This window comes from Cinclus cinclus, unplaced genomic scaffold (assembly GCF_963662255.1).
Source record: "Cinclus cinclus unplaced genomic scaffold, bCinCin1.1 SCAFFOLD_338, whole genome shotgun sequence".
NCBI classification, from domain to species: domain Eukaryota; kingdom Metazoa; phylum Chordata; class Aves; order Passeriformes; family Cinclidae; genus Cinclus; species Cinclus cinclus.
In genome coordinates, this window is record NW_026912099.1 from 1,740 (window position 1) to 15,213 (window position 13,474).

The 13,474-nt window shown below is 56.7% G+C and overlaps 1 protein-coding gene across 1 annotated transcript; it reads left to right on the plus strand.

The window, feature by feature from the left end:
• Positions 1-822: 822 nt before the first annotated feature.
• LOC134057428 (striatin-4-like) lies at positions 823-9,882 on the plus strand (the record flags this gene model as incomplete). The annotated part of the gene is made up of 11 exons (XM_062514415.1): positions 823-1,074; positions 1,556-1,621; positions 1,990-2,081; positions 2,342-2,520; positions 3,249-3,296; positions 3,869-4,020; positions 4,838-5,026; positions 5,625-5,756; positions 6,185-6,286; positions 7,387-7,473; positions 9,712-9,882. Coding segments are annotated over 11 exons (1,469 nt in total), but the record flags the coding sequence as incomplete, so codon positions are not given.
• Positions 9,883-13,474: the final 3,592 nt, after the last annotated feature.

Here is a 13,474-nt window from a genome sequence, read left to right on the forward strand (position 1 = left end):
TTTTTGGGAATTTTTGGGGATTTTTAGGGGTGTTTTGGGAATTTTTGGGATTTTTTGGGGGGATTTTTTGGTGATTTTTTTGGGGATTTTTTGGGGGGATTTGGGGATTTTTAGGAGATTTTTGGGGGCTTTTTGGCAATTTTTTGTTTTTGTTTTTTTTTATTTTTTGGGGGATTTTTGGAGAACTTTTTGGGGATTTTTGGGGGGATTTTTTTTTTATTTTTTAGGGATTTTTAGGGGGTTCTTTGGGGGATTTTTTGGGGATTTTTAGGGTTTTTTTGGGGATTTTTTTTGGGAATTTTTGGGGATTTTTAGGGGTGTTTTGGGGATTTTTGGGATTTTTTTGGGGTATTTTTTGGGGATTTTTTTGGGGATTTTTTGGGGGGATTTGGGGATTTTTAGGGGATTTTTTTCAGGCTTTTTGGCGATTTTTTGGGTTTTTTTTTATTTTTTGGGGGATTTTTGGAGAACTTTTTGGGGATTTTTGGGGGATTTTTTTTTATTTTTTAGGGATTTTTAGGGGGTTCTTTGGGGGATTTTTTGGGGATTTTTAGGGTTTTTTTGGGGATTTTTTTGGGGAATTTTTGGGGATTTTTAGGGGTGTTTTGGGGATTTTTGGGATTTTTTTGGGGGATTTTTTGGTGATTTTTTTGGGGATTTTTTTGGGGGGATTTGGGGATTTTTAGGAGATTTTTGGGGGCTTTTTGGCGATTTTTTGGTTTTTTTTTTTATTTTTTGGGGGATTTTTGGAGAACTTTTTGGGGATTTTTGGGGGATTTTTTTTTATTTTTTAGGGATTTTTAGGGGGTTCTTTGGGGGATTTTTTGGGGATTTTTTGGGGTTTTTTTTGGGGGTTTTTTGGGTTTTTTTCTCCCGTTTTTGTCCCGTTTTTGTCGCTGTCCCCCCTGACCTTTGTCCCTTGGTGTCCCCAGGGTGTCCCCAAGGAGGAGGAGGAGGAGGAGGAGGAGGAGGAAGATGAGGATGAGGATGAGGAGGATTCCGAGGACGCCCTGGGAGAGTTCGACTTCCTGGGGACACCTGGGGACACCTTGGGGACACCTGGGGACATCAGGGGTGAGACTGGGGACACCTGGGGACACCTTGGGGACATCAGGGGTGGGACTGGGGACACCTGGGGACACCTGGGGGACACCTGGGGACACCTGTGGGACACCTGGGGACATCAGGGGTGAGACTGGGGACACCTGGGGACACCTGGGGTCATCAGGGGTGAGACTGGGGACACCTGGGGGACACCTGGGGGACACCTGGGGACACCTGTGGGACACCTGGGGACACCTGGGGACATCAGGGGTGAGACTGGGGACACCTGGGGACACCTGGGGACACCTGTGGGACACCTGGGGACACCTGGGGACATCAGGGGTGAGACTGGGGACACCTGGGGACACCTGGGGGACACCTGGGGACATCACAGGTGAGATTGGGGACACCAGGGGATACCTGGGGGACACCTGGGGGACACCTGGGGACATCAGGGGTGGGACTGGGGACACCTGGGGACACGCCATGACCCCTCCCCCCATTGTCACAGAGAGCCACCAGTGTCACCTGCGGGACGGGGACCTCGGGCCACCAGGGCCACTGCGGCCACCTGAAGGTAAGAACACACCTGTGTCACCCCAGTGTCACCTCAGTGTCACCTCAGTGTCACCTGTGTCACCTAGGGGGGTTCCTATGTCCCCACTGCCACCCCGGTGTCACTGTCCCCAGTGTGACCAATGTCCCCAATGTCCCCCAGTGTCCCCAGTGTCCCCAATATCCCCAATGTCCCCCAGTGTCCCCAATGTCCCCAATGTCCCCAATGTCCCTCAATGTCCCCCAATGTCCCCCAATGTCCCCAATGTCCCCAATGTCCCCCAGTGTCCCCAGTGTCCCCCAATGTCCCCAATGTCCCCAATGTCCCCCAATGTCCCCCCAATGTCCCCAATGTCCCCCAATGTCCCCAATGTCCCCAATGTCCCCCAGTGTCCCCAGGGGTCGTGGCCGACGCGCTGGCCCTGGACGGGCTCGGGGACCTGGCGGAGCTGACGGTGACAAACGACAACGACGGCGGTGACGTGAGTGACACCTGTCCCTAAGTGTCCCCAGGTGTCCCCAGGTGTCCCCGGGTGCCACCCCAATGTCCCCAAGTGCCACCCCCGTGTCCCCAGGTGAACTCCGGCCGGCCGCCGTCCCCGAAGCGCACCTGGGGCTCAATGTCCCCAAGTCCCCACGTGCCACCCCCGTGTCCCCAGGTGTCCCCGGGTGCCACCCCCATATCCCCAAGTGCCACCCCGATGTCCCCAGGTGTCCCCAAGTGCCACCCCCGTGTCCCCAGGTGACCTCCGGCCGGCCGCCGTCCCCGAAGCGCACCTGGAGCCCGCGCCTGACCCTGCGCAGCCACTACGACGCCGTGCGGGCGCTGGCCTTTGTCCCTTGTCACCCGGCGCTGGTGACGGCCTCCGAGGACGCCACGCTCAAGCTCTGGAACCTGCAGAAGCCGCTCGTCCCCAAGAAGTGGGTGACAAACGGGTGACAGGGGGTGACGGGGGGTGACAGGGGGTGACAGGGGGGTGACAAACGGGTGACAGGGGGTGACAGGGGGGTGACAGGGGGTGACAGGGGGGTGACAGGGGGGTGACAGGTGGGTGACAGGGGGGTGACAGGGGGTGACAGGGGGTGACGGGGGGTGACAGGGGGTGACAGGTGGGTGACAGGGGGGTGACAGGGGGGTGACAGGGGGGTGACAAACGGGTGACAGGGGGGTGACAAACGGGTGACAGGGGGTGACAGGGGGGTGACAAACGGGTGACAGGGGGGTGACAAACGGGTGACAGGGGGTGACAGGGGGTGACAGGGGGTGACAGGGGGGTGACAGGGGGTGACGGGGGGTGACAGGCGGGTGACAGGTGGGTGACAGGCGGGTGACAGGGGGGTGACAGGGGGGTGACAGGCGGGTGACAGGGGGGTGACAGGGGGGTGACAAACGGGTGACAGGGGGTGACACGAGGGTGACAGATGGGTGACACGTGGGTGACAGGCAGGTGACAGGCGGGTGACAGGGGGGTGACACGTGGGTGACACGAGGGTGACAGGTGGGTGACAGGTGGGTGACGGGTGACAGGTGGGTGACGGGGGTGACAGGCAGGTGACAGGTGGGTGACATGTGGGTGACAGGCGGGTGACAGGCGGGGTGGTGGCGGCGGCACCGATGTCACCGGGTTTTGTCACCGTTGTCCCCTCAGGAACGCGGCGCTGGACGTGGAGCCGGTCTACGCCTTCCGCGGGCACAGGTGTGGCACCTGCCTGTCACCTCATTGTCACCTCAGTGTCACCTCATTGTCACCTCATTGTCACCTCGGTGTCACCTCATTGTCACCTCATTGTCACCTGGGTGTCACCTCAGTGTCACCTCATTGTCACCTCGGTGTCACCTCATTGTCACCTCAGTGTCACCTCATTGTCACCTCATTGTCACCTCATTGTCACCTGGGTGTCACCTCAGTGTCACCTCATTGTCACCTCGGTGTCACCTCATTGTCACCTCATTGTCACCTCATTGTCACCTCGGTGTCACCTCGGTGTCACCTCCATTGTCACCTCAGTGTCACCTCATTGTCACCTCCATTGTCACCTCGGTGTCACCTCAGTGTCACCTCGGTGTCACCTCCATTGTCACCTCATTGTCACCTCAGTGTCACCGTATTGTCACCTCAGCATCTCGACACTGTCACCTCAGTGACACTGACAGGTGACACAGACAGGTGACATAGGGGTGACACAGAGTGGTGACACAGGCAGGTGACACAGGTGACACAGGTGACAGCGACCGTGTGATAATTCTGTCACTTTGTCCCTGTCCCAGGGGCCCGGTGCTGGCGGTGGCGGTGGCAGCAGGTGACACAGGTGACACAGGTGACACAGGTGACACGGGGCTGTGCTGCAGCGCCGGCGTGGACGCTCGGATTCGCTGCTGGCGCCTCCCGGCCCTGGACAGCGACCCCTACGACGGCTACGGTGGGTGGCACCTGGGGACACCGGGGGTGGCACCTGGGGACACCGGGGGGGCACCTGGGGACACCGGGGGGTCTGGGTACACTGGGGGTGGCACCTGGGGACACCGGGGGTGGCACCTGGGGACACCGGGGGGTCTGGGGACACCGGGGAGCGGCACCTGGGGACACCGGGGGGTGGCACCTGGGGACACCGGGGGTGGCACCTGGGGACACCAGGGGGTGGCACCTGGGGACACCGGGGAGCGGCACCTGGGGACACCAGGGGTGGCGCCTGGGGACACCGGGGAGCGGCACCTGGGGACACCGGGGGGGCACCTGGGGACACCGGGGGGTCTGGGGACACCGGGGAGCGGCACCTGGAGACACCGGGGGTGGCACCTGGGGACACCGGGGAGCGGCACCTGGGGACACCAGGGGTGGCGCCTGGGGACACCGGGGAGCGGCACCTGGGGACACCGGGGGGGCACCTGGGGACACCGGGGGGTCTGGGGACACCGGGGAGCGGCACCTGGAGACACCGGGGGTGGCACCTGGGGACACCGGGGAGCGGCACCTGGGGACACCAGGGGTGGCGCCTGGGGACACCGGGGAGCGGCACCTGGGGACACCGGGGGCGGCACCTGGGGACACCGGGGGTGGCACCTGGGGACACCGGGGGGTGGCACCTGGGGACACCGGGGGGTCTGGGTACACTGGGGGTGGCACCTGGGGACACCGGGACAGGGCCGGAGACATCAGCCCCAGGGTGGCGCGGCCGTGGGGACAATGCCACCCCCGTGTCCCCACTGATGTCCCACTGACGTCCCCGATGTCCCCAGACCCAGGTGTGCTGCGGGGGGTCCTCGACGGCCACTCCGACGCCGTGTGGGCTCTGTCCTTCGACGTCACCGGGCGTCACCTGGCCTCGTGCTCGGCCGATGGCACCGTGCGCCTCTGGGACCCCCGAGGGGACAGCGGCGGTGGCACCGCGGGTGGCACCTGTCTGAGTGTCCTGGATGGGCACAAAGGTGAGCGGGGACACACCTGGGGACACACCTGGGTGAGCTGGGGACACACCTGGGTGGTCTGGGGACGTTGGGGACACACCTGGGTGAGCTGGGGACACATCTGGACACACCTGGGGACACACCTGGGTGAGCTGGGGACACACCTGGATGGTCTGGGGACATTGGGGACACACCTGGGTGAGCTGGGGACACCCCTGGGTGGTCTGGGGACGTTGGGGACACACCTGGGTGAGCTGGGAACACATCTGGACACACCTGGGGGCATTGGGGACATCTGGGGACGTTGAGGACACACCTTAGGAGCTTGGGGACGCATCTGGGTCACCTGGAGACCCCCGGGGAAACACCTGAGTTACCCAGGAACATTGAGGACACACCTTGGAATACTGGGGGGATACCTGGGACATGTGGGGGTCACACCTGAGACATGTGGGGGACACACCTGGGGACACCTGGACACACCTGGGGTCCCCTCCAGTGTCACACCTCTCCCTTGTGGGGTCACACCTGGGGGGGGGGGTCACTCCTGTTCAGGTGTCACAGGTGTCCCCTCACCTGTGCAGGTGTCACAGCTGTCCCTCACCTGTCCCCGTTTCAGATCACGGTGTCCCCACCTCGGTGACGTTCGTGGCCACCCAGCCAGCCCACCTGGTGGCCGGGTTCCGCTCAGGTGCCACCGTCCTCTACGACCTGGAGGTCACCAAGGCCACCCTGGTGTCCCCACACGGCGGTGAGTGACCCCCGCTTGATGTCCCCAAGGGTCACCTGAGGTCACCTGACCCCCTCCGTGTCCCCAAGCTCACCTGAGGTCCCCAAGGGCCACCTGAACCCTCCCCAGATCCCCAGGAGTCACGTGACCCTGCCAGAGGTTCCCTGATGTCCCCAGGTGTCCCCCAGGTGTCCCTGACCCTGCTGTCCCCACAGGTGGCTCCGGCCAGGTGAACCAGGTGGTCGCTGACCCCAGGTGACCCCGGGTGACCCCAGGTGTCCCTGTCCCCACAGGTGGCTCGGGCCAGGTGAACCAGGTGGTCTCTGACCCCAGGTGACCCCAGGTGTCCCTGTCCCCACAGGTGGCTCCGGCCAGGTGAACCAGGTGGTCTCTGACCCCAGGTGACCCCAGGTGACCCCAGGTGACCCCAGGTGTCCCTGTCCCCACAGGTGGCTCCGGCCAGGTGAACCAGGTGGTCGCTCACCCCTCGCAGCCGCTGACCATCACGGCCAGCGATGACCGCGCCATTCGTTACCTGGACAACCGCACAGGTGAGCGGCCGTGCTCAGCAGGGGGTGATTAACGGCCAATGAGGGGGTGCTTTAATTAACCCCCCCTAATTCGCTGTCCTGGGGTGAGTGGGGTGATTCGTTAATTGGGGTAATTGGGGTAATTATTTTAATTGGGGTTAATTAGGGGTAATTATTTTAATTGGGGTGATTAGGGGTTAATTAGGGGTTAATTGGGGTAATTATTTTAATTGGGGTAATTAGGGGCAATTATTTTAATTGGGGTAATTAGGGGTTAATTGGGGTAATTATTTTAATTGGGGTAATTAGGGGTTAATTAGGGGTTAATTGGGGTAATTATTTTAATTGGGGTAATTAGGGGTAATTATTTTAATTGGGGTGATTAGGGGTTAATTAGGGGTTAATTGGGGTAATTATTTTAATTGGGGTAATTGGGGGCAATTATTTTAATTGGGGTAATTAGGGGGTAATTAGGGGTTAATTGGGGTAATTATTTTAATTGGGGTAATTGGGGTAATTAGCTCTATGGGGTAATTAGGGGTAATTGGGGTTAATTAGGGGTAATTATTTTAATTGGGGTAATTAGGGGTTAATTAGGGGTTAATTGGGGTAATTATTTTAATTGGGGTAATTAGGGGTTAACTCGGGGTTCATTAGAGGTAATTATTTTAATTGGGGTAATTAGGGGTAATTATTTTAATTGGGGTGATTAGGGGTTAATTAGGGGTTCATTAGAGGTAATTATTTTAATTGGGGTCATTAGCTCTAATGGGGTAATTAGGAGTTAATTGGGGTAATTCTTTTAATTGGGGTGATTTGGGTTAATTAGGGATAATTATTTTAATTGGGGTAATTGGGGGTAATTATTTTAATTGGGGTAATTATTTTAATTGGGGTAATTATTTTAATTGGGGTAATTAGGGTAATTAGGGATTAATTAGCTCTGTGGGGTAATTAGGGGTAATTAGGGGTGATTATTTTAATTGGGGTAATTATTTTAATTGGGGTAATTAATTTTATTGGGATAATGAGGGGGCGTGGCTATCCCTAATGAGGTCAGATGGGGGCGGGGCCTGCCCTGACCACGCCCCTCTCTGGCCACGCCCCTTTGCCCTCCCCAGGTAAAGTCGTGCACTCCATGGTCGCTCACCTGGACGCCGTCACCTGCCTGGCCCTGGACCCCAGCGGCGCCTTCCTGCTGTCCGGCAGTGAGTGACCCCTGAGTGACCTCTGACCCCTGAGTGACCTTTGAGTGACCCCTGAGTGACCTCTGACCCCTGAGTGACCCCTGACCTCTGAGTGACCCCTGAGTGACCCCTGAGTGACCTCTGACCCCTGAGTGACCCCTGACCTCTGAGTGACCTTTGAGTGACCCCTGAGTGACCTCTGATCCCTGAGTGACCTCTGACCCCTGAGTGACCCCTGAGTGACCTTTGAGTGACCCCTGAGTGACCTCTGACCTCTGAGTGACCCCTGAGTGACCTCTGACCCCTGAGTGACCCGTGACCTCTGAGTGACCTCTGACCTCTGAGTGACCCCTGAGTGACCTTTGAGTGACCCCTGAGTGACCTCTGACCTCTGAGTGACCTCTGACCCCTGAGTGACCTTTGAGTGACCCCTGAGAGACCTCTGAGTGACCTCTGACCCCTGAGTGACCTTTGAGTGACCCCTGAGAGACCTCTGAGTGACCTCTGACCCCTGAGTGACCTTTGAGTGACCCCTGAGTGACCTCTGACCCCTGAGTGACCTCTGACCCCTGAGTGACCTTTGAGTGACCCCTGAGTGACCTGTGACCCCTGAGTGACCCCCTGACCTCTGAGTGACCCCTGAGTGACCTCTGACCCCTGAGTGACCTTTGAGTGACCCCTGAGTGACCTCTGACCCCTGAGTGACCCCTGAGTGACCCCTGACCCCTGAGTGACCCCTGAGTGACCCCTGAGTGACCTCTAACCCCTGAGTGACCCCTGAGTGACCTTTGAGTGACCCCTGAGTGACCTCTGACCTCTGAGTGACCCCTCAGTGACCTCTGACCCCTGAGTGACCTTTGAGTGACCTCTGACCCCTGAGTGACCTCTGAGTGACCCTTGAGTGACCCCTGAGTGACCTCCGAGTGACCCCTGACCCCTGAGTGACCCCTGAGTGACCCCTGACCTCTGACCCCTGAGTGACCTTTGAGTGACCCCTGAGTGATCTCTGACCTCTGAGTGACCCTTGAGTGACCTCTGACCCCTGAGTGACCTCTGACCCCGGAGTGACCCCTGAGCTCTGACCCGAGTGACCTTTGAGTGACCCCTGAGTGACCACTGGCATTGGCATTGTCACCTGTCCCCAGGTGTGCCCAGGTTTGTCACCTCTGTCCCCCCAGGTCAGGACTGCTTCCTCCACCTGTGTCAGCTGTGTCCCCTCACCTGTGTGACCTCACCTGTGTCACCTGTGTCCCCTCACCTGTGTCAGCTGTGTCCCCTCACCTGTGTGACCTCACCTGTGTCACCTGTGTCCCCTCACCTGTGTGACCTCACCTGTGTCACCTGTGTCCCCTCACCTGTGTCACCTGTGTCCCCTCACCTGTGTCAGCTGTGTCCCCTCACCTGTGTGACCTCACCTGTGTCCCCTCACCTGTGTCAGCTGTGTCCCCTCACCTGTGTCACCTGTGTCCCCTCACCTGTGTTATCTGTGTCACTTCACCTGTGTCACCTGTGTCCCCTCACCTGTGTGACCTCACCTGTGTCACCTGTGTCCCCTCACCTGTGTCAGCTGTGTCCCCTCACCTGTGTCACCTGTGTCCCCTCACCTGTGTGACCTCACCTGTGTCACCTGTGTCCCCTCACCTGTGTTATCTGTGTCACTTCACCTGTGTCCCCTCACCTGTGTCACCTGTGTCCCCTCACCTGTGTCAGCTGTGTCCCCTCACCTGTGTCCCCTCACCTGTGTCACCTGTGTCCCCTCACCTGTGTCACCTGTGTCCCCTCACCTGTGTGACCTCACCTGTGTCACCTGTGTCACCTCACCTGTGTCACCTGTGTCCCCTCACCTGTGTCCCCTCACCTGTGTCACCTGTGTCCCCTCACCTGTGTGACCTCACCTGTGTCACCTGTGTCCCCTCACCTGTGTCACTGTCACCTGTGTGACCTCACCTGTGTCACTGTCACCTGTGTCCCCTCACCTGTGTCACTGTCACCTGTGTCCCCTCACCTGTGCCAGCACACCTGTGTGACCTCACCTGTGTCACTGTCACCTGTGTCCCCTCACCTGCGTGACCTCACCTGTGTCACTGTCACCTGTGTCCCCTCACCTGTGCCAGCACACCTGCGTGACCTCACCTGTGTCACCGTCACCTGTGTGACCTCACCTTTGTTATCTGTGTCGCTTCACCTGTGTCCCCTCACCTGTGTCCCCTCACCTGTCACCTGTGTCCCCTCACCTGTGTCCCCTGTGTCTGTCCCCAGGTCACGACTGCTCGCTGCGCCTGTGGCACCTGTGCCAGCACACCTGCGTGCAGGAGCTGCCCGCTCACCGCCGCAAGCACCAGGAGGCCGTGCTGGCCGTGGCCTTCCACCCCCGGCGCGCCCTCAGCGCCAGCGCCGGCGCCGACGCCCTGGCCAAGGTGTTCGTCTGACACCTGGGCACACCTGGGCACACCTGGGATACACCTGGGATACACCTGGGATACACCTGGGATACACCTGGAGACCTCGTCAAAGGCCAGGAGCAGCACAGGAAGTGGCACCAGGGTGACATCGGTTATTTCTGAGCGCTGGTGGCACCTGGTGGCCTCCATCACCTCCCATGGCCAGGACAGGTGTGACACACCTGGGCACACCTGGGCACACCTGGAGACCTCATCACAGGACAGGAAGTGACACTACAGTGACGTCGTTTGTTACTCTGTGTGTTGGTGGCACCTGGTGGCCTCCGTCACCTCCCATGGCCAGGACAGGTGTGACACACCTGGGCACACCTGGGCACACCTGGAGACCTCATCACAGGACAGGAAGTGACACTACAGTGACGTCGTTTGTTACTCTGTGTGTTGGTGGCACCTGGTGGCCTCCGTCACCTCCCATGGCCAGGACAGGTGTGACACACCTGGGCACACCTGAGGTCACACCTGGGCACACCTGGAGACCTCATCACGGGACAGGAAGTGACACTACAGTGACGTCGTTTGTTACTCTGTGTGTTGGTGGCACCTGGTGGCTTCTGTCACCTCGCCCAGACCGGAGTGACACCTGGGCACACCTGAGGTGACACCTGGGCACACCTGAGGTGACACCTGGGCACACCTGAGGTGACACCTGGGCACAGCGCTGGGATGGGACAGGAGCTGCTGCCTGTTGTTTCTCTGTGTTGGTGGCACCTGGTGGCCTCTGTCACCTCTCATGGCCGGGACAGGTGTGACACACCTGGGCACACCTGGAGACCTCGTCACAGGACAGGAGCGAGACAGGAGGTGGCACCAAAGTGACGTCATTCATTTCTTTTGGTGGCACCTGGTGGCTTCTGTCAGCTCCCATGCCCAGGGACAGGTGAGGGCACACCTGAGGTGACACCTGGGCACACCTGGAGACCTCATCACAGGACAGGAAGTGGCACCACGGTGACATCGGTTATTTCTGAGTCTTGGTGGCACCTGGTGGCCTTTGTCACCTTGTCCCGCCCAAGGTGACACACCTGAGGTGGCACCTGGGCACACCTGGTGGCACCTGGACAGGTGAGGTGGCACCTGGGCACACCTGGTGACACCTGGACAGGTGAGGTGGCACCTGGGCACAGCTGGTGGCCTTTGTCACTTTGTCCCACCCAAGGTGACACACCTGAGGTGGCACCTGGACAGGTGAGGTGGCACACCTGGGCACACCTGGTGGCACCTGGACAGGTGAGGTGGCACCTGGGCACACCTGGTGGCACCTGGCCAGGTAAGGTGGCACACCTGGGCACACCTGGTGGCACCTGGCCAGGTAAGGTGGCACCTGCCATTGTCACCTGTCCTTGCCCAGTCCTGCAGGGCTCTGTCCCCTCATCCCCCCCAAATTTGGGACAATTTTTTGGGATTTTTCCTTCCAGGTAAATCCCAAATTTTTGGGGCTTTCCTCCCAAATTTGGGGATTTTCCCCGGCCTCGATTTTTTAGGAATTTTTTTCTTTTTTTTTTTTTTGGTTTTTTTTTTCCTATTTTCCTCCATCAGATAAATCCCAAATTTTGGGGATTTTTCCCTCCAGGTAAATTCCCAAATTTGGACATTTTCTCCCCAATTTTTCAGATTCTTTTCCCCCCAATTTTTTGGGATGTTCTCCAGGTAAATCCCAAATTTTTTGGTGGGGGGGGGGGGATTTTTCTGCCTCAGATTTTTTGGGATTTTTCCACCCACATTTCGGGGCTTTCCCACCCAATTTTTGGAATTTTTTCCCCCAAATTTTGGGATTTTTTTTTCCCCCCAATTTTTGGGATTTTTTTCCCCCCAAATTTTGGGATTTCCCCCCCCCCCCCCCCAATTTTCGGGATTTTTCTCCCCAGATTTTGGGATTTTTTTTTCCCCCCCCCAAATTTTGGACTTTTGTCCCCAAATTTTGGGATTTTTCCCCCCAAATTTCAGGATTTTCCCCCCCAAATTTGGGTACTTTTTCCCCAAAAATTTTGGGACTTTTCCCCCCAAATTTCGGGATTTCTTTCCCCCCAAATTTTGGGATTTTTCCCCACAAATTTTGGAAATTTTCCCCCCCAAATTTTGGGATTTCCCCCCCCCCCCAGTTTTCAGGATTTTTTTCCCCCCCAAATTTTGGGACTTTTTCCCCAAAATTTGGATTTTCCCTCCCAAAATTTGGGATTTTTTCTCCCAAAATTTGGGATTTTTTTCCCTCCCCAGATTTTGGGATTTTCCCCCTAAATTCAGGATTTTTTTCCCCCCAATTTTCGGGATTCTTCCCCCCCCAAGTTTCAGAAATTTTCCCCCCAAATCTTGGGATTTTTTCCCCCCAAATTTTGGGATTTTTCTCCCCGAATTTTGAAATTTTCCCCCCCAGATTTCGGGATTTCTTTCCCCCAAATTTTGGGATTTTCCCCAAAATTTTGGGATTTTTCCCCCCCCAGTTTTCAGGATTTTTTCCCCCACAAATTTTGGGATTTTTCTCCCCGAATTTCGGAACTTTTCCCCTCAAATTTTGGGACTTTTCCCCCAAAATTTTGGGATTTTTTTTCTTTTCACCCAAATTTTGGGATTTTTTCCACCAGTTTTCGGGACTTTTTTCACCCCCAAATTTTGGAACTTTTCCCCCCAGATTTCGGGATTTTTCTCACCCAAATTTTGGGATTTTTCTCCCCAAATTTCGGGGATGTTTTCTCCCCAAATTTTGGAACTTTCCCCCCCAGATTTTGGGATTTTTCTCCTCAAATTTCGGGATTTTTTTCTCCCCAAATTTTGGAACTTTTCCCCCCAGATTTCGGGATTTTTCTCCCCAAATTTTGGGATTTTTCTCCCCAAATTTCGGGGATGTTTTCTCCCCAAATTTTGGAACTTTTCCCCCCAGATTTTGGGATTTTTCTCCTCAAATTTCGGGATTTTTTTCTCCCCAAACTTTGGAACTTTTCCCCCCAGATTTCGGGATTTTTCTCCCCAAATTTTGGGATTTTTCTCCCCAAATTTCGGGGATTTTTCTCCCCAAATTTTGGAACTTTCCCCCCCAGATTTCGGGATTTTTCTCCCCGAATTTCGGGATTTTTTTCTCACCGAATTTTGGAACTTTTCCCCCCAAATTTCAGGATTTCCCCCCCCCCCCCCCCCCCCGTAAATTCGTACGGCCAAAACCTCCCCTCCCCCCCCCTCCCCCAATCCCTAAAAATTCCCCAAATCTTTTCAAAATTCCCCAAAATCCCCCCAAAAAATTGCTCCCCCCGGGGGGTGTCACCTCTGCCTTATCACCGTGTGATAATCGGGGAGCCCCAAATTCCCAACAATTCCCCCCAAAAATCCCCAAAATCTCACGACGTTCCCCTTTTTCACGGAATTCTCTTGGATGTTTATTTGGGGTTTTTTTGGGGTTTTTTGGGGTTTTTTTTGTGGGGGGGTGTTGGGGTGGGGGAGGGGCGGCAATAAAAATATTTGGGCAAAGCGACAACGGCGCCGAGGGACAAAAATGGGGGGGGGAAAGGGGGGAAAATGGGGGGAAAATGGGGGGGAAATAGGGGGAAAATTGGGGGGAAATGGGGAAAAAA